At 41.8% G+C, this 22,337-nt stretch overlaps 1 protein-coding gene across 1 annotated transcript; it reads right to left on the bottom strand.

Annotated features, from left to right (window-relative positions):
• Positions 1–12,014: 12,014 nt before the first annotated feature.
• On the bottom strand, positions 12,015–13,718 carry LOC124798897 (piggyBac transposable element-derived protein 4-like). The gene has a single exon (XM_047262429.1). It carries the CDS (start codon positions 13,716–13,718, stop codon positions 12,015–12,017), a length of 1,704 nt encoding a protein of 567 aa, XP_047118385.1.
• Positions 13,719–22,337: the final 8,619 nt, after the last annotated feature.

Raw genomic sequence — 22,337 nt, 5'->3', positions numbered from 1 at the left:
AGGCCGATGCAAATACAACGAGGTGTTCCTCAAGGAAGTCCTTTGTCCATGTCGCTCTTCGCCATTTCGCTGGAACCTCTCCTCCGACATGTCCATGCTAGATTAAAAGGCTTAACATTATCAGGAAATAAAACAGTTATAAGAGCCTATGCTGACGATATAGGGGTCATTATAAGGAATAATGACATGGTAACCAGGCTAGCAACAGTGACTGATTCGTACTGTAGAGCGTGGGGAGCCAATAAATCTCAGAAGTGTTGATAATATCAACGCCGAGTGCGCAAAATTAGTCCGACAACATAAAACACTTGGGATCACCCTGACAGCATTCCCTATGAAAATGACGGCTTTAAATTGGAAAGTTGCAGCAGATACAGTGCAAGGAACCATTATAGAGAATTTAACTCGATATATGAACCAAGTTCAAAGAACACAGTATATCAACTCATGCATCCTTGCTAAAGCTTATTATACTGCCCAGCTCTTTCCAATACCGAGAATGATAGCGAGGAGAATAATGTCCAAAATCACCAACTTTTTGTGGAGAGGTGAAGTGTTCAGAGTACCTGCTAAAGTAGCCACTTTAGATCCTAAAAATGGTGGACTAGGATTAACTGATATAACGGATAAAGTCTCTGCACTTTTTATCAAAAGGCAAGTTAATTTAATAAGAGACTCACGAGAAAGCATAACCAGCCAACTTTTCGAGATCATTAAACCTCGAAGCTTTCTTCCCCCGATTGACGTGCAGAATATCAACAGTCTCTTACAGCATGTGAGGATTTTCTGTGTTGAGTTTAGTTATGCCAGTGTCGAACTCGGGCAGTCACGACACTTAACATCGAGAGCCATAATGCGGGAATGAAAGAAAAGCAAAGGAAGGAACAAAATAGAACGACAGTTTCCAAACATTGAGTGGACTGAGATTTGGAAAAACATTAGTTCTAATGTGCTCACGTCTAATATAAAAACGTCATGGTACAAGACAGTTAACAACATAGTTAGCACCAACGAAAGACTGCACGCAATCGGACTCTGTGAAACAAATTTATGTCAACAATGCCATCTAGTTGACACAATAATTCATAGATATACCTGCAGTGGTCAAATGAATAGTTGGAAGTGGATCCGGGAGCAAATAGTTCTGATTACAAGAACATCGCCTGAGTACATATCGCTGTCATTGATACACAGGCCTGAAGCACGCTATTTCCCAGAAGCAAAAAATGACGCTGTGTACTGGTTGCTGGGAAATTTTGTTAATTACGTCCTTAACAAATTAGGATCGGATAGCATCATAGAGTTCAAGGTACACATGCTGTGTGAATTCCACAAAATTAGAAGGTATTCGAATCACAAGAAAAAGTTCAGTAATATGTTAAAAGTTGTATTTGAAAGAATGGGCATAGGTTAATATAAAAAGAAGACTGTGTTGACAGTGATGTATTGTAGTTACCTTGAGGATAGTGTTTAAAATTTTACAGCATATTTTTGGTGTGTGCTTTTTCTACTTCAGAGAGTAGTTTTTAAAATTTATAAGCTAATGTACAGAACATAAAATGTGACACTGAGATTGTGTGTCTAATAGTGTCAAAACACAAAACATTAAAGTTGCATTATTGACTTATATTAGAAATCTGGAAATAGACAGTTTTTATGGAAAGATCCTTATCGATCGATTAAAACCAAAGTGCAGATTTTATTTCTTCATGTTGAAGGTTGAGTGTCTTTAAAAAAAACTTTTCTTGATTTTTAAGTTAATTCTTTCTGGTAATTTAGTGAGTAACACAATCTTCTGTTGTCTTTCTTTAACATCAGCACAATTCAAATGATCAAACTGTTTTTCTTTAAATAACTTCATGTATAACATGCGTCCATGGTTAGTACATGAACTTAGTATGTATCTGGAATGTGTAACATTGTTTTTTTTAAATAAATGTTTTTAAATAAAAGGAAGCGCTCTAAGGCGCTGCAGTCGTGGACTGTGCGGCTGGTCTCGGCGGAGGTTCGAATCCTCCCTCGGGCATGGGTGTGTGTATGTGTTTGTCCTTAGGATAATTTAGGTTAAGCAATGTGTAAGCTTAGGGACTGATTACCTTAGCAGTTAAGTCCCATAAGATTTCACACACATTTGAACATTTTTTAACAATACGCTCCACGAAGAGAACAAATCCAGAATCACTGACAACAACATCGCAGAAAATATGGCTGCAAGCAGTTATAACCGTCAGATATTGGGGGCGAGGGGGGTAATATACAGGACGGTTATAATTAAATATTCGCCACTCGAAAGGGCTCCCATGACAAACAGGTGATCGTAGGATAATGAAACTTTGTGGAAACGTTTGTAAGGACACATGGAATAGAAGTAACGAATAAACCACTGAAAGAAAATAAATTTTAATTTCCACATGAGAGGGTAACATTTGTTAAGTGCGTACCATGTTCGCATTCCATACTGCAAACGTTGCTTAGTGTGACGAGCATCTGCGTCCGCGACAGCCCGGAACTGCACTAGAGATTGCCCACAACATGGGTGGACCATGGAATGTTAACTGCCGTGACACAGATCACATACTGCTTGAAGATTGCACAATGTGTCCAGCATTGTCAGCCTTTTGGCAGTTGTAACTTCTTCAACAATTTGTGGCGTAATTGGCAGTCGGCCTCTCCCAGGATGAATTTTCAAATCGCCAGTTAATACGAACTTCGCATCATAATATTCAAACCCGCTGCAGAAAGAGGACCTCTCTGTACTCCTTTAACGTGCCGATACGAAGATCAGAAGCACTATTGTTGTTGTTTCGAGAAAACAGCGATACCAGTAAAGCCCTGCTCACCTCGTCGAGGCCCGTGGTGACTGCCTGCAACCGTAATGCACACTGATACTTTTCTTTCAATCCTGCGTAGCTGTACTAGTACCGGCGACTTCAAATCCTGCTGCGCACAGGTCGACAGCCGTTCCTATAAATTTAGATACGAGTACGGTAAATAGTTTCCGTCTGCATTAGCTCAAGTAGCGAAATTTTAATTATGACTATCCTGTACTATTTGTGTAGTTCGAAGGCCACGCAAAGTGCTTAGTACACCTTCGCCCTATTATGAACTGGAATAACACTCATTCGAACGTAAGTACCACACCAGCCACAAAGGCCACTGCTTCACTTGTCTTCTGACGACCGAGAGTAAATGCAGGCTGAACATTAGGGGAAAAACTGAGCTATGTATAAAGAGAGTAGGTTTAAAACATTTTATGGTTGACATCACCAGTTATTTTATTTCATTAAGTCTTGTAATGTAAGGAAAGAATCATTTACTATGACATTAGCGGACAAGATTGATGCTATCAGAGACAAATAAATCCTTTGGAAAAATCTGCTTCATGACATGAAACGTTACCCGGAGCTCAAGGCAGTAATACAGGGTGTTTCAAAAATGACCGGTATATTTGAAACGGCAATAAAAACTAAACGAGCAGCGATAGAAATACACCGTTTGTTGCAATATGCTTGGGACAACAGTACATTTTCAGGCGGACAAACTTTCGAAATTACAGTAGTTACAATTTTCAACAACAAATGGCGCTGCAAGTGATGTGAACGATATAGAAGACAACGCAGTCTGTGGGTGCGCCATTCTGTACGTCGTCTTTCTGCTGTAAGCGTGTGCTGTTCACAACGTGCATGTGTGCTGTAGACAACATGGTTTCTTCCTTAGAACAGAGGATTTTTCTGGTGTTGGAATTCCACCGCCTAGAACACAGTGTTGTTGCAACACAACGAAGTTTTCAATGGAGGTTTAATGTAACCAAAGGACCAAAAAGCGATACAATAAAGGATCTGTTTGAAAAATTTCAACGGACTGGGAACGTGACGGATGAACGTGCTGGAAAGGTAGGGCGACTGCGTACAGCAACCACAGAGGGCAACGCGCAGCTAGTGCAGCAGGTGATTCAACAGCGGCCTTGGGTTTCCGTTCACCGTGTTGCAGCTGCGGTCCACGTACCGTCTCATGCGCCAGAGTTTACACCTCTATCCATACAAAATTCAAACGCGGCAACCCCTCAGCGCCGCTACCATTGCTGCACGAGAGACATTCGCTAACGATATAGTGCACAGGGTTGATGACGGCGATATGCATGTGGGCAGTATTTGGTTTACTGACGAAGCTTATTTTTACCTGGACGGCTTCGTCAATAAACAGAACTGGCGCATATGGGGAACCGAAAAGCCCCATGTTGCAGTCCCATCGTCCCTGCATCCTCAAAAAGTACTGATCTGGGCCGCCATTTCTTCCAAAGGAATCATTGGCCCATTTTTCAGATCCGAAACGATTACTGCATCACGCTATCTGGACATTCTTCGTGAATTTGTGGCGGTACAAACTGCCTTAGACGACACTGCGAACACCTCGTGGTTTATGCAAGATGGTGCCCGGCCACATCGCACAGCCGACGTCTTTAATTTCCTGAATGAATATTTCGATGATCGTGTGATTGCTTTGGGCTATCCGAAACATACAGGAGGCGGCGTGGATTGGCCTCCCTATTCGCCAGACATGAACCCCTGTGACTTCTTTCTGTGGGGACACTTGAAAGACCAGGTGTACCGCCAGAACCCAGAAACAATTGAACAGCTGAAGCAGTACATCTCATCTGCATGTGAAGCCATTCCGCCAGACACGTTGTCAAAGGTTTCGGGTAATTTCATTCAGAGACTACGCCATATTATTGCTACGCATGGTGGATATGTGAAAAATATCGTACTATAGAGTTTCCCAGACCGCAGCGCCATCTATTGTTGAATATTGTAACTACTGTAATTTCGAAAGTTTGTCTGCCTGAAAATGTACTGTTGTCTCACGCATATTGCAACAAACGGTGTATTTATATCGCTGCTCGTTTAGTTTTTATTGCCGTTTCAAATATACCGGTCATTTTTGAAACACCCTGTATATCGACAGAACATGACTGAACACGTTTCAGTAATTGAAATATAAGACCATGAGTACTCAAAGACGACGTTCGCTTTTCGCTGCTGATGTACCTCTTCATTACCTCGGACTCGAGTTGACAAACGTACAGTTCTATACCCGGCTCAGTGATGTTTTTGTCGTCCAGGAATTTGCAAGACTCTTATATGCATATGTACAGATGGTGGTAGTACACAAAGTGTAAAAGGGCATTTCGTTGGCGGAGCTGTCTTTTGTATTCAGGTGGTTCACGTGGAAAGGTTTCTCATGTGGTTATGGCCGTACGACGGGAAATAACACACTTTGAACGCGGCATGGTAATTGGAGCTAATTGCATGGGACATTCCATTTCGGATATGGTTAGAGCATTCAAGATTTCGACATCCACAATGTGTCGAAAATACAAAATTTCAGGAATTAGCTCTCACCACGGACAACGCAATGGCTGAAGGCCTTCACTTAACAATTAGAAATGTTATCCGACCAGGTACATTAGCAGTACGACCAGCAGAAAATATAATTGCTGGACATTTATTATTAACCTTATTAGGAAATACAAATGGTTCAAATGGCTCTGAGCACTGTGGGACTTAACATTTGAGGTCATCAGTCCCCTAGAACTTAGAACTACTTAAACCTAACTAACCTAAGGACATCACACACATCCATGCCCGAGGCAGGATTCGAAACTGCGACCGTAGCGGTCGCGCGGTTCCAGACTGAAGCGCCTAGAACCGCTCAGCGACCAGCGGCCGGTCTAGGAAATACAGGACCAGCTATAGCAATAAATTTAATTTCATTACTAATTATTGGTGTGGTGTGTCACATTGTCCTGCTGGAATTGTCCAAGTCCGTCGGAATGCTTAATGGACACAAATGGAAGCGGATAGTCAGACAGGATGCTTACGTACGTGTCACCTGTCAGACACGTATTTGGACGCATCGAGGGTCCCGTATCACTCCACTACACCGGTACTTGTGCAGAGTCGGCAATCCTAAAAGACAAGCAACACTGCGTGAAATAAATGCGTAAATCAGTGTGGAATGTGCGACGAAAGTATCCGTCAGGACAGCGCGGTGATATCTGGCGTCAATGGGCTATGGGGCAGACGACCGGCGTGAGCCCCTTTGCTAACAACACGACTCCGCGTATAGCGCCCTTTCTGGGCTTGTGACCATATCGGTTGGACCCAAGGCGACTGGAAAACCGTGGCCTGAGTAGATGAGTTCAATTTTCTGTTGGTAATAGGTGATGGTAGGATCCGAGCGTCGCGCAGACCCCCCCGAACACATGGACCCAAGTTGTCCATAATGGTGTGGACTATGTTTACATGGAATGGACTGGGTCGCCTGGCCGAACTGAATCAAATATTTACTGGAAATGGTTATGTTTGGCTACTTGGAGACCATTTGCAGCCTTTCATGAACTTCATATTCCAAAAGAACGATGGAATTTTTGTAGATGACAATGCGCCATGTCATCAAGCCCCAACGTTCGCAATTGTTTGACGAACATCTTTTTGACAATTCCAGCGAATGATCTGGCTACCAAGATCGCATCCCATCGAACATTTATGGAACATAATCGAGAGGTCAGTTCGTGCACGTAATCCGGCACCGGCAACACTTCAGCAATTATGGACGGCAGCGTGGATCAGTATTTCTGCAGGGACTTCCAACGACTTGTTGAGTGCATGCCACGTCTAGTTGCTGCACTACGCCGGGAAGAAGGAGGTTCGACACGATTTTAGGAGGTATCTGATGACATCCGTCACCTCATCCTAAGGACAATATCCTCGATATCACAGACATGTTGTTAAAGTTATTTCATTGTTTGGTTCAACGTATGCATGTGAAAGGATTTTTGCTCTTATGAACTTGAGGGATCACGCCAACGTTAGGAGTAACTGATTTTAACTTACGTAAAACTACGTGTTTCTATGACGAACCATAGTTAAAGCTACATTAATTATTCTAAAACCGAAATTTGTATAAATTTACACTGAAGACCCAAAGAAACTGGTACATCTGCCTAATATCGTGTAGAGCCCCCGCGAGCACGCAGAAGTGTCGCAACACGACGTGGCATGGACTCGACAAATGTCTGAAATAGTGCTCGAGGAAATTGACACAATGAATCCTGCAGGGCTGTTTATATAGCCGTGAGACTACGAGGGGGTGGAGATCTCTTCTGAGCAGCACGTTGCATATCTGCGGAAGTGTTTAAACCAAGATGAGTGTTCCTGGAGTGACTCTGCAGCAATTCTGGACGTGTGGTGTGTCGCATTGTCCTGCTGGAATTGCCCAAGTCCGTCGGAAGGCACAATGGACACAAATGGAAGCAGGTAGTCAGACAGGATGCTTACGTACGTGTCATCTGTCAGACCTGTATTTGGACGCATCGAGGGTCCCGTATCACTCCAACTACAAACGCCCCACACCAGTACAGAGCCTCCACCAACTTGCACAGTCCCCTGCTCACATGCTGGGTCCCATGGAATCATGAAGCTGTCTCTATATCCGTACACGTCCATCCTCTCGATACAATTTTAAACGGGACTCGTTCGACCAGGCAACATGTTTCTAGTCATCAATAGTCCAATGACGGTGTCGACGGGCCCAGGCGAGTCGTAAACCTATGTGTCGTGCGGTCATCAAGGGTAGATGAGTGGGACTTCGGCTCCGAAAGCCCATATCGATGATGTATCGTTGAATGTTTCGCACGCTGACACTTGATGGTGGCTGTTCATTGACATATGTAGAAATTTGCAGAAGGGTTGCACTTCTGTCACGTTGGTCGCGTTCTTGCAGGATCTTTTTCCGGCCGCAGCGATGTCGGAGATTTGACGTTTTATCGGATTCCTGATATTCACGCTACACTCGTTAAACGATCGCTACCTCGGAGATGCTGTACCGATTATAGCACTATGTTCAGAGTCACTTAAATTTTGATATCCTGCCATTTTAGGAGCAGTAACCGATCTAACAACTGCGACAGACACTTGTTGTCTTACACGGGCGTTGCCGACAGCAGCGTTGTGTTTTGCCCCTTTACATATCTCTATATTTGAGTACGCATGCCTACACCGGTTCCTTTGGCACTTTATTGTATAAACATCACAGGTCAATGGTAAATGCCTATATTTAAAACTTTTTACAGTTCTGTTCGTAGAAGTAGAACTACTTATTGAATTGAGTAGTAAAGTTATTGCTTTGGCGTGACAAAATCCTCCTTAGCTAAGCATGCTGCAGTATTCACCGCCGCCTCTCAGAAGTAATTCGCACCGTGTTCCAAGCGCGTCTTCCTAAGTTTCCGCGCGTGCAGCCTTCGGTACATCGCCGTCTCACACATCTGCTCAGAATAGCGCTGCGGTCGCGCAAGCTGGAGCGCTGACAAGCCTCGTGAGCGCGCTCCAGGACCACAAACCTTGTCCAGGCCTAGTTTTTATTTCCTGTGGCGTATAGGATTACATGGTATTAGTGAAGCTTTGTTCGAAAGAGTAATTTTACAAGTTTACGTTCATATCCTATGGAGAGTATCCCATCCCGGCGAGAAAAGTGACACAAGTTGGAAAACGGCATCTTTAGTTTATATCGCTAGAACACGTGTGATGTGCCCCTTAGTGCACAAAAAATATAATGGAATTTACAGGCAACATTACTCACTTGAAAAAGGAAGCTTGTACTGTTCCAACATGTTTTATAACATTAATTCTTGAAGTCTAATTTGATCAAGTATTGTATTTTTAAGTTGTTTCACAGTTTTTGCCGGGGTGCGATGTGCTTAGGAGCTTCTAGAGGGCAAGCAGATAAGGAGAACTCTTGCTGCACATGGTGACAATACTTTTTGCCGAGTGGACGTGATAGTCCCACATTACATGCAAGTTTTTCGCCGTTTCCCGATAAGGCACTGGGTCACCCTCGAGAAGAAGAGGGATTATTCGTGGGATTAAAGACTAATTAATTGATAATGAGAGCCTACCATTACTTGACACTTACTCACGTTTAGTTTAAGTCGCAGAGCATCATTCAGGAGTATGATAGAAGCTGATAATTGTATATATGGTATGTAAGAAAGTTGCAGGTCGTCAGCACAATAATGATATTTACATGAAGACAGAACCGACGCCGCGCGGGATTAGCCGAGCGGCCTCAGGCGCTGCAGTCATGGACTGTGCGGCTGATCCCGGCGGAGGTTCGAGTCCTCCCTCGGGCACGGTGTGTGTGTTTGTCCTTAGGATAATTTAGGTTAACTAGTGTGTAAGCTTAGGGACTGATGACCTTAGCACTTAAGTCCCATAAGATTTCACACACATTTGAACATTTTTTTTTTGAACGGAACCGACTAGACGTCATCGGTATACAAAAACAGCGAACTTAGAGCTGGCACATCGAACATAATTCCCTTCCAATACAACATCCCAGTTCCACAAAAAACGTGCAGTTATCTTTTATATGAAAGAGAGAATGGGGAAACAAAGGGAACGGAGGGGCGGGAATTCATGACTTCCAGCTGAACGGGGCATTGTGGTAATGCAACGACGAAAGTTCAAAATTTGTACCGGACTGGGACTTGAACCCTGATTTATCGTTTCTCATGAGCCGTTGGCTTGAACTCTACAGCATCCGAATATCGTCTCTGACCGACTAAATTTCCAACTTACCTCACGATGCAGTGCAATATACGAGTATATACAATGCTATTATCTGTTTCACAAACAACTTTCCAACGACTTCAGTAAGTTACATGATAATTTCAGCTGTTATATCTTTATGCGGAGTACGCCAAAGATGACAGAGTAAAACGCTTCGTCGAAGTCCAATGAAATTAATACTGTGGTCTTACGTTCGTTTGTGTCATATTTCATGTCGTCATTTACCTTAATTCGTGCTGTATTTGTGCTATGGTGTTTAAGAAAACTGGACTGATGTTTGTCACGACAGGCAAATCTGCGTAAATATTTAGTCAGCTGATCATGAAAAATTTATATCCGGGCATTACATGTAACGACTAAACTGCTGATTGAGTGATGACTGAAAGGTGACCGTAAGGTGGTTGAGAGTACACTCTTTAATTTATAGGTCGAACTACTGAGAGGGATGTATCTCATTCACAAAGAAAACATAGAATATACCTAACGAGACTTGTAACTTATTCGCAAACACACAGTAACTCTGATACTACTGGTTTCTCAACATATCTTCATTTTTACTGTTGTTTTATTTATATAAAGTATTTTAGGTGAAATGTGTCTGTGTTGGATATGTAGTCTAGGGCTCCCATTAGTTCAATGCATTCAGTTCATTAGCCGAGAGATGAAAAGAATATTTCTGATTTTGCCAAGCTGACACACAAGTGAAGGAGATTACTCCATAGAACCGCGGGCTTTCTATAGCTGTACACAAGACATGCCCGAATTTGGAACAGCGAAGATGTTGTTTTACCCTGTTTCGCAGCTTTCTAAACTCTGAATTCATTACTTACCTACAATTGCATGTACTACATCTACATCTACATCCATACTCCGCAAGCCACCTGACGGTGACTAAGGTAGACATCACACACCGTTTGGGATAGCAAATACGTGAAATAATACAAAGGGTTCAATGCGACACACGCAAAACACTACATTGCAAGTATGTTGAAAGCAGGTTAGTGGCGTAATCCCCCCCACAAAGCCTATTACATTACCATCATCAGTGTGTAATCCATACTGCAATGTTGTTGTTGTGGTCTTCAGTCCTGAGACTGCTTTGATGCAGCTCTCCATGCTACTCTATCCTGTGCAAGCTTCTTCATCTCCCAGTACCTACAGCAACCTACATCCTTCTGAATCTGCTTAGTGTATTCATCTCTTGGTCTCCCCCTATGATTTTTACCCTCCACGCTGCCCTCCAATACTAAACTGGTGATCCCTTGATGCCTCAGAACATGTCCTACCAACCGATCCCTTCTTCTGGTCAAGTTGTGCCACAAACTTCTCTTCTCCCCAATCCTATTCAATACTTCCTCATTAGTTATGTGATCTACCCATCTAATCTTCTGCATTCTTCTGTAGCATCACATTTCGAAAGCTTCTATTCTCTTCTTGTCCAAACTATTTATCGTCCATGTTTCACTTCCATACATGGCTACACTCCATACAAATACTTTCAGAAACGACTTCCTGACACTTAAATCTATACTCGATATTAACAAATTTCTCTTCTTCAGAAACGCTTTCCTTGCCATTACCAGTCTACATTTTATATCCTCTCTACTTCGTCCATCATCAGTTATTTTGCTCCCCAAATAGCAAAACTCCATTACTACTTTAAGTGTCTCATTTCCTAATCTAATACCCTCAGCATCACCCGACTTAACTCGACTACATTCCATTATCCTCGTTTTGCTTTTGTTGATGTGGCTAGTCTAATTTTGCGAGAACACAAAATAGAGAACTGAAATGGTATATTGGGATCATTCACAAATATTTATATTGTATTTGTAGCGTTTGGTATTAAACAACACGGAATAGCAAAAATATAATGTTTAAAACTTTTTCTGTATAGAATTAGGATTCAATTTGAAATACCACATAAATACAGGTCGAATCGTAAATGACAAAACATATTCCGAGGATCGAATAATACTATGTACAACAAGTCCAAAATCACTGTTATTTTTTTTCTTCTTGTAGTAAAATAAAAGGAAAAAATTAACCATTTAACTCTTTGATGCACAGATTTTATGTTTAATTAATTTTTTAATAAAACATGCATTTTCTATGTCTGGTGGGGTTGCTAATAAAGGAAAACATGAATTAAAATTTTTTATTGTATTGATTTTGGTTTTAGATGGTGGTATATATAATATACCACCATGCCACTTAGGGCCGTACCTAAAGTTTTTGAGATATCTTGGTTTGTGCTTGTAACTCACCTTTAAATTCTACTCTAAGCAGTAATAATTAGTATAATTAATGTAAAATAATTTTATTTCTGGCAATTGGTCATTTACAATACAAAATCAAATTACAAACCTTACAAATAAAATATGTTTCTTATTCCTTTTTGTGAAAATCTTGAAAGCACCTTTTTGTTTTGCTAAGGCACAAAGGCACTTTGCATTCAGCGCACATCCAGAAAGTGCGCACTTGCTTCTTTTTTGTACTGCATTTCGCACAACGTCTGGCGGTAGTACGCTCTGGCTGGTGGGATGAATTGTCGAGACGCTGGCGTGAGGAAACATATGGCTTGTTTTTCTTTACGTGGACTTGACTCTCATGAAGTCTAGATGGCCTCAATGGTGTTTTCTGGGTTACTAAGCTTTGCAGGATACTCATCCTGAAGACTTTGGCAGTCATTTTTTCTCTATCGCCTAGTTCCTTCCAAATTATATAGCTGTTGACGATACTGACATCAAGCAGGTGAAAGAATATTCGGTGCCACCACTTTTTACTTCTCCGGCTTATTTCATATGATTTTTTCAGTTGGTCGAACTTGTCGACATTGTTCATGTGTGCATTGTAATCCATCACTGCTTGAGGACAAGGTAGCTCTATGCGTGAACCATCTCTTTCACGGCGAGTCACTGTAGTAACTTCAGGACTGTGAAAATTTGAAAGGAGATGAACAGCTCTCTTATCTTTCCACTTCAAGTAGAGGATGCCACAGTTGCTGACCCTCCAGTCAAATTCACCTCTGCTTAATTCTTTGTCTGTTTTTAATTTGGGTAAATGTTTCCTTGTTGGTTGAACTGTCCCACAGGCATATATGTTTCTCTGCTGTAAACCAGCCAACAAGTTATAGCTATTGAAATAGTTGTCGAAATAAAGATAATGGCCTTTATTTACGAGTTCAGAGGACAAACTCAGCACTACATGCTCCCCAAGGCCTGTTTGCACTGTGTCACCTACTTTTCCGGTGTAAATATCAAATTTCAAGTTGTAAGAGGTCTTGTCACACAGCATCCACACTTTGTAACCACGCTTTATGGGTTTATCTCTCATGTATTGTTTCATACTGTTGCGGCCTTTGAATTTGATCATTGACTCATCAATTGCTAGGTGTTTGCTGGGTTGGTAACACTTGGAAAAAGATTCAGATAGTATCTTGATCACTGGTCGCAGCTTGTACAGTTTGTCATAACCTGGGTGTCCTTTTTCTGGATGCAATGTGTTATCATTCAGATGAATGTTCCTCAGTAACCATCCAAACCGATTTACTGCCATCAGAGATGCAATATAACGATCATGAAGTTCTGGGGCACTAGACCAGTAGTCTCTGTATGCTGGCATACGCTTTATACCCATCAAAATGTTGATTCCCAGGAAAGTTCGTATTTCATTGTCAGTTGTTGGAGTGAAAGACTTGCCAGATTGCGTCGCATATAAATTTGTTTGGAAAACGATTAGCTGAACTAGCTCTTTTGGAAATATTTTTTCGAATATATCGATAGGTTCTGGATCATCAATGTCCCTAATAAAAGCACTTGGTCCTGATTCACTGTCGAACTGCATTCCTGAGGTAGCATTGAATTGTTGTCCCCAAGTTGGCGCTGTGTCAGCAGCGCGTTTTGGCGGAGTGGACTCACTTTCTTCCTCGCTCTCTGAAACTTCGCCTTCAGACGACACAATAGCCTCCGCAACAATGCTTGCTTCATAATCAGATTCGTCATCTGTGGTGTCAACAGTGGAATCCTCGTCTGATGGAATTTCACACAATAATCGTTCGATTTCTTCATCTCGTAAGCCTCTTCTTGACATTTTCATTTTCAAACAACAGCCTGAATCCAAGTAAAGAATACGTAAGCAAAACAAAATGGAGAAAGAGCTAAAATAAGTCACAACACAATTAAAAACTAAACTTTGTAGCGGAGGATTTCGAATTTTATACTAGGAAACGAAATGCAATAGAATACTGCTACATGCACGGTGGTACAAATAATATACCACCAAAATAAATTGTATATAAATAACGGAAGATTGTGCATATGAATGTATACATGGGTTCATACCGTAGCTGTGACGTCCAAGATATGGAAAAAACACAGGCGCAACAAGAAATTCGTTATAAACCACTATTCACACGCAAAAACCATGCACAACTCAGCACGCAGCTTTCACAGTTGTAATCTATGCAATTCTTGGCGGGAACTGATTCCTTATAGGCAGTGAGTGCCATCTGTCTGATAAGTAGAGAACTAGGTGAGCATATTAGAGTGGTGGTCGTGCAGTTAAACCACTGTGCAAAGAGCCAAGAAAATTTTCAAAAGGTGGTATACTATGTATACCACCGTGCTCCAAAGAGTTAAACAGAAACTGAAGAACATTAATATCTGGACATGTCATTTACCCACATTTGCAACAGACGACACACCAAAGTCCTGATTTGACGGCGCATTTGTGAAGTGTTGAGTGTTTGTCGCATTTCGTCATTATAAATGTCACAATGGGGAATTACATTTCTTGAGAATTCAAGATATATGTTAGCTACTGGTAATGTTTGTAACTTTAGTTTGTTATTTTACCTGTACTTTAAACCTAACGTCAGTTACCAAAACTCGTAAGCATCAGTTGTAGCACGTTGCAATAAAATTGTGCGATATACACACAAAATTTCCCGAAAAACACCATAAAACATTTCTAATCGGCACTTCGGAGATGTAAAAACGACTGTTCATGTGTGCATGATGGACAAATAAGATTAAAACACATCTTGGAGAAATGTAACATCCTATAATTATGGTAAACAAAAATTATCTGTCTATTTACCACTGCAGAAAAAAATGCGCCCCCCCCCCCAAACATATATATTTAAGTACATTACATATCTATAAATAAACTATTCGATGAGGCAGATAAAGCTTCCAAGTTGTATTTATTATGTATTCAGTGTGTGTGATCAATGGATAAATGCTCAAGTATTGTTGAGACGGCATACTTTATTTCCTTTCATCCCATTCTAAGTTTAATTAGTCCTGGTACTATATTTATCAATGTTACTGATACTTTTAAATCATGACTAGGTGTTGACAACAAGCATTTAGGTATCACTAACTGTAGTCATTTAATGTTGATGTTCCAAACCTGCAGAGAGTACAGTATTTCTGGGCAGAGGACGTCCTTTCACGGATGCTGCAAGGAGTTGCGCTCAGTGGCCACGCGGAATGCGACGAAGGCTTTTGCGTCGTCATTGCGGTTGCGGTGACGGTTTGGTACCGAGTGTCCAATGATCTGCTGTGGCGGACGGGCCTAAAACAGTTTTACTCAACTTGACACAACGTTTCCCGATCCTTGATGATAAGATTTTCGGAAATAACGCACAATATAATTACCATTATGGCTGGAAGTAGCAAGATAATCGCTTATTGAGGAGTAGCTATGAAGAATAATTACGCATCCACAAAGTGAGAATGAGACAGCGACCCTGACAGATTAAACTGTACGCACTGGACGTCTGTTGAAAGCAAGCCACCAGCCATGATCTAATCTCAAAGCCGCTCTGACTTATCCCTCTCTCTCACACACGCACATACATTTACACACACACACACACACACACACACACACAGCACACAAACTCTCTTCTCCCCCCCCTCACCCCCCCCCCCCCCCCACTATCCTTTTTTGCGTCCTAACGAGGTGGCGGAATGGTTAGAAACATGGGCTAGAATTAGACGAAATGACGGTTCACATTCGCGATTAGCGATTATTCAGCGTAAGTTTTTGTGTAGTTTCACAACATCGCTTAAGGTGAAAATTAGGACAGTTCTTCTGAAAAGGACGGGACCGAACTCCTTCCTGAATTGGACGGGAAATGAAAGTCTTACCATCCTCACATTTACGAATTGCTCATTCACTCATTCATAAAGTACAAGTACATCCGAATCATCTCTAGTCCGTCTTCTAACCTTCTAAGACTAGTTTAATCGAAAAAAAGAACTGTGCGTATATTATCATGCACCACCGTAACATCGTGCACCAACATAGTAATTTCAATAGTCTTGTGTTTTGCTTAAATGAGAAACTTGCAGAAGTATTGTGCCTGTCTGAGGACGATTTAAATACAGGAATAAGAATGGCTAAATTTTAAGCATTATAAATCATTATTATTGAAGAAAGAGTATGGAAATAGGAGCAGTCATACGTGTAAAAATCATAAATTTAAAACTCTAGACGCAGTTACTTTAATTAGTTTTAGACAGAACAAAATATTAATTGCAAAGAAACCTGCTGTATAGACAACATCTTGTCTTCACCATCTGGTGTCAATCAACAATCGCCTCACAGTCCGTTTACTCTCTTATAGAAGTATTCATAAAATTAAAACGAGGGGCAATATTAGCTTCCACAAACCACAATTTCACATCCTTGTTGCAAGAGCAAAGTACTTAGCGTTAAAAATATTGACTACCTCTCTTCAGAGTAAAATGTGCTGTAAGATAATTAAAGCTTTAAAAACAGATTGAAATCACTTGTAGTTGAAACCTCCTAGTCGATAGCTGAGTTTCTGAAGAGATAAAACCTGTATGCGACTACGTTATATTTATTAAATTTTATCGGATATTAAGATAGCAGCAGAAGTTTTCCCGTTGGCAGGAGCGGTCATGTGTAATAGCAGAGCTGGAACGTAATGTGGGACGAGGAAGTGACAACAATGTAAAAGTCAGCGCTGTAGGCAGCAGCGGGACAAAGTGTCACATGTGTCGCTGGGCCATGGTTGGAGCACCGTCCGGTCCTTTCTACGTGCCGGAGTGGCTGGACCAGAAATTGGCTGGCAAGCAGTGGCATCTGGGAAAACTATTGGTTCTTGGCTGCTGGCAGCAGGTGATAGCACTTCGTTTGTGTGGAGGATGGGGTGGCTGCTGACGTCACGAGGACTGGAAGATAACGCAGATGTAGACATTATGCAGAGACAAATGTTGATGGTGTTAGGAGAGCAACCAGCCACAAATTTACTTTCACTTCCTTTATTCAAAGGCCGCCGTTACCTGTTTCGAATCTTTGTGATTCATCCTCAGACGGTTTACATTAGTTTTGAAATTAGATACAAAGAACATATTGATGCTCTCAGACTTGGTAACTTGAACAAATCAGCATTTGCAGCCCATATTGCTGAAGAAAACCATACAGTGGGAAACACTGTGGACAACTTAAAAATTTTGCATCTAGCAGAAAAAGGAGCCACAATGAATATATTAGAAGAATTAGAAATACACACACACAAAAACAGCACCCTAGACTATATCCTTAATGAACAAACAGAGTTAGCTAACACCCCTTGCCTGAAAAATTTCCAAAAATTACTTTCCAGCCTCCCAAGCAAATAATATTAGTATACCTATCTGCGGATCAAGTAGAGAATTTATATGTTACTATAATTCTCATGATGCTAGATATAATTAAATAATATACTATTTTACCTGTACAGTTCTACATATATATATATATATAGGGTGAGTCACCTAACGTTACCGCTGGATATATCTCGTAAACCACGTCAAATACTGACGAATCGATTCCACAGACCGAACGTGAGGAGAGGGCTAGTGTAACTGTTTAATACAAACCATACAAAAATACACGGAAGTATGTTTTTTAACACAAACCTACGTTTTTTTTTAAATGGAACCCCGTTAGTTTCGTTAGAACATCTGAACACATAAACAAATACGTAATCAGTGCCGTTTGTTGCATTGTAAAATGTTAATTACATCCGGAGATATTGTAACCGAAAGGACGCTTGAGCACCACTCCTCCGCTGTTCGATCGTGTGTATCCGAGAGCACCGAATTACGTAGGGATCCAAAGGGAACGGTGATGGACCTTAGGTACAGAAGAGACTGGAACAGCACATTACGTCCACTTGCTAACACCTTTTTATTGGTCTTTTTCACTGACGCACATGTACATTACCATGAGGGGTGAGGTATACGTACACACGTGGTTTCCGTTTTTAATTACGGAGTGGAATAGAGTGTGTCCCGACATGTCAGGCCAATAGATATTCAATGTGGTGGCCATCATTTGCTCCACACAATTGCAATCTCTGGCGTAATGAATGTCGTACACGCCGTAGGACATCTGGTGTAATGTCGCCGCAGGCTGCCACAATACGTTGTTTCATATCCTCTGGGGTTGTAGGCACATCACGGTACACATTCTCCTTTAACGTACCCCACAGGAAGAAGTCCAGAGGTATAAGATCAGGAGAACGGGCACGCCAATTTATGCGTCCTCCACGTCCTATGAAACACCCGTCGAACATCCTGTCAAGGGTCAGCCTAGTGTTAATTGCGGAATGTGCAGGTGCACCATCATGCTGATACCACATACGTCGACGCGTTTCCAGTGGGACATTTTCGAGCAACGTTGGCAGATCATTCTGTAGAAACGCGATGTATGTTGCAGCTGTTTGGGCCCCTGCAATGAAGTGAGGACCAATGAGGTGGTCGCCAATGATTCCGCACCGTACATTTACAGTCCACGGTCGCTGTCGCTCTACCTGTCTGGGCCAGCGAGGATTGTCCACGGACCAGTAATGCACGTTCCGTAGATTCACTGCTCCGTGGTTTGTGAAACCCGCTTCATCGGTAAACAGGTATAACTGCAACGCATTCTCTGTTAATGCCCATTGACAGAATTGCACTCGATGATTAAAGTCATCACCATGTTATTGCTGATGTAGCGACACATGAAACGGGTGAAAGCGTTGACGATGCAGTATGCGCATGACACTACTTTGACTCAGTCCACCGGCTCTCGCAATGTCCGGTGTACTCATGTGTGGGTTCATGGCAACAGCAGCTAACACACCAACTGCACCAACTTCTCCTGTGACGGGCCTGTTACGGACCCGTTTGCGTGCTACGACCCTACCTGTTGCATACAGTTGGCGGTAGATGTTTTGCAAAGTGCGGCACGTTGGATGCTCTCTGTCCGGGTACAGTTCTGCATACACCCTGCAGGCTTCAGCTGCATTCGTCGACACTCGCCATAGATGAGTATCATCTCCGCCTTTTCAGAGTTCGAATACACCATGGTCACAGTTCCTACAACACTACACTATCACAGACGTCTGGTAACACGGTGTACTACAGTTGGTCTGCGTGCGGAGACGAACGCAGAATAACAATAGCAGCAAGCGCTACATGCGGACACTGCGACAGCTAGACTAAACCACAACAGTGCACTATAGCCACACTCGTAAACACAGTCGTCATCGTAAACATGTCCCTGCAGATGCTGCTCGCCGACCGTGGCCCGTGTTTGTTACAACACGCAACTGAACGTCAGAGGTTTCAAGCGTCAACTTTAGGTTACAATATCTCCGGATGTAATTAACATTTTACAATGCAACAAACGGCACTGATTACGTATTTGTTTATATGTTCTGATGTGCTAACAAAACTAACGTGGTTCCATTTAAAAGAACGTAGGTTTGTGTTAAAAACATACTTCCGTGTATTTTTGTATGGTTTGTATTAAATAATTACACTAGCCCCTCTCCTCACGTTCGGTCTGTGGAATCGGTTCGTCAGTATTTGATGTGGTTTACGAAATACATCCAGCGGTAACGTTAGGTGACTCACCCTATATATATGTATAACTTTATAATTATTTTAGCAATATCAACTAAAAAAAAAAATACAATGTATCTGTACTAGAGTAAAAGGCATTACAGTTGTGTAAATGAATATATGATCCTTTCCAAACATAGGATATTATCGTCAAATGTTACAATATATCATAGCATCTGTGACAAATCTCAAGTGTTCAGTGAGAACAATTTACGTGTGCAACAATAAGAATGCAGTGGGAATGCATTTACATCTGCTGGACGATTTTTATGAAAACAAACACTCGAAACCGACGTTTCACTTAAGTCACATGCAACGAAAGTCTGTAACGCAACCATCTGTGTGTGGCGTGTTTATAATTATGTATTATTTATATTTTAGGACAATTAATCTGTAAAAAAACACACAACATGTCATAAAGAAAGCGTGGAAACCGTCTGAGGATGAATCACAACAATTCGAAACCGGTAACGGTAGCCTCTGAATAAAGGAACTGAAAGTAAATTTGTGGCTGGTTGCTGTGCTAACACCATCAACATTTGTCTTCAAACAACAGCCACGGTCTCCATCATGTCATCATACGACAAAATTGCATTATGCAGAGAGTTGATGAGGAGGCACAACAGCAAACCGGTACTTGAGAATGCAGTGTGATGGACTGCTGCTCGCGAATTGCAGCACAATAAGTGGAATCACCAGACTGACGTACAAATTTGCAGTCAGTGTGCGTGGGATAACCACGAGAGTGCTCCGGGTGTCACACGAAAATCGCACACCAGACCATAACTCCAAGTGCAGGTCATGTGCGTGTCGTCTGCAGACATGTTGGGTGTATGTGCTCACCTGGCCTCCTCCTAACTTACACACACCGCCTTTCACCAGAAAACACAACAGTTCTCTACTCCGTCCTGCAATGAGCTCTCTCTTGATACCACTCAAGTCGCAATCGGCGGTGCTTTGCGATCAGTGGAATGCAAGTTATAGGGCGCCTGTCTCGGAGCTGTACTTGAAGTAACCGGTTTGTAGCAGTTCGTTGTGTCACTTATGTGCGAACTGCTGTTCAAGTTGCTTCTGCAGACGCTTTATGAAGAGCCCCAGTAGTACGCCGAACATGACAGTATCCCCTCTCGGTAGTACCATGTGGTCATTCCGAGTTCCGTCTTCTTGCGACCGTACCTCATTCTGACCACTGCTGCTAATAATAATATGCAGCGGCTACATACCTGGCAAGTCTTTCTACAACAGCGCAGAAAAAAACAGTCAGCTTCCTGTAGCCCTATTACACTACCTCGTTCAAACTCAGTCAGCTGATGACGACGGTTTCTCCGTCGTCTTCAAGGCCATTGAGTAACAGAAAAGTCACTGCTTCAAATCTCAAAGGTAACTAATGTTCACGACCGTTGTAGCCCGTGTTTAAAGCAAACCCGATAATCGGCATCCTCACAGTGGCGCTACTGTCGCTACTCTTATGCAACCGGCTCGAATATTTAACGCAAGTCATCTTTCACAAGCAGAAACCCGCCTACCTACTTTTGTTTACCGCACGCAACTCCTTCGTGATGTTGGGATTTTTTACCGTCGTGTGTTTGATAATGCTGTTTGCTGGACGAGATGGTGCAACAAGGTTATGAGACCAGTAGTGGAGGCAAGTTGGTGGAGCCCTGGTCTGAGCTTAAGGCGACTCGTTATCAAAACGGAATATCGCTTCCTATTCAGGGCGAATGGAAGGTGCATGTTGTTTGAATTCAGGGAAGTTTATACTGACAAGATACAAGCAGAATCGTCCATGGTGTGTGCTGAGGCACAGCAGTGTAATGGAAGAGGGTTGCGCCAGTTGTCTATGGTGGGGAACTTTGATTCTGAAGACGCCTGTACGTAGCTCTACCTCAGCGTAAATCGTACAAGTTATTATACTGCCATAACGTAGAGGTCGTGCAATGTCTAGTATGTAATCTGTAACAAGTGTCAGAAGGAGAAGACTCAGTACGAATTAAACCATAAAGGTTCATTATTCTCCTGTTAATTGTGCTGAATCGATTTATGATGCTGATTTTTAATTGCTATTTTCGGTTGAATTATTAGCCTTAATTATTTTGACCTTTGGCCAGCACGGAGTAGCTGTCTTAATTATCTGTTCACTATTTATCTTGTAATGTGGTTGTATTGTTATTAGTTTGGGACTTTTGTGTTTAGATCCTCGTTGGGTAAAATTTTAAATATTTTGTCCTGAGCTAGGATTCTTATTTTCTTTTTTTTTCTTTTTTTTGCCTCTTTCTTCAGCTCATGTAGGCGGCAGCGGTAAGACAGTTGATTGTTTCGGCGTATTCTTTGCATTCTAAAACTAAAACTGTTTAGAAGAGCAGATATTATACTATTATATTATGTGGTGCTGAATATTAAGTAAATGGATTGTTTTGGATTGAGCGCTGTTCATTTTAATTCTTTGTCACTTTACTCATGCATTGTGATTTGTTGTATTCTGTTGTTAATATATGAATTTAAAGCATATTCAGTATTTAAACCCCCCCTCCCCCCCTCACCAGCTTTCCAGTCACACCGTTTCTTGCGGTATAAAGTTAAACGGCCAGCATTTAAATAGAAAACGTACGGATATCTTATTCTTAAACCCAGTGACATGTTCCACATTTCTGCGAATTGTCACAGTTTTTAGACACCGAACATGTAAATAATTAATGTTATGGATTCCTGCCTTGTTTCCTTCAAAGTTCGCCAATTTTTATTCTGGATTTTGATAGTATCATGATTATTAGAAATTGCGAATAGCTTAGCAGTCTCACACCCT

The sequence above is a fragment of the Schistocerca piceifrons genome, chromosome 5 (assembly GCF_021461385.2).
Source record: "Schistocerca piceifrons isolate TAMUIC-IGC-003096 chromosome 5, iqSchPice1.1, whole genome shotgun sequence".
In the NCBI taxonomy this organism is placed as follows: Eukaryota; Metazoa; Arthropoda; class Insecta; order Orthoptera; family Acrididae; genus Schistocerca; species Schistocerca piceifrons.
The sequence above is the reverse complement of the archived record's forward strand: the minus strand, read 5'-3'. Positions and strand labels throughout refer to the sequence as shown.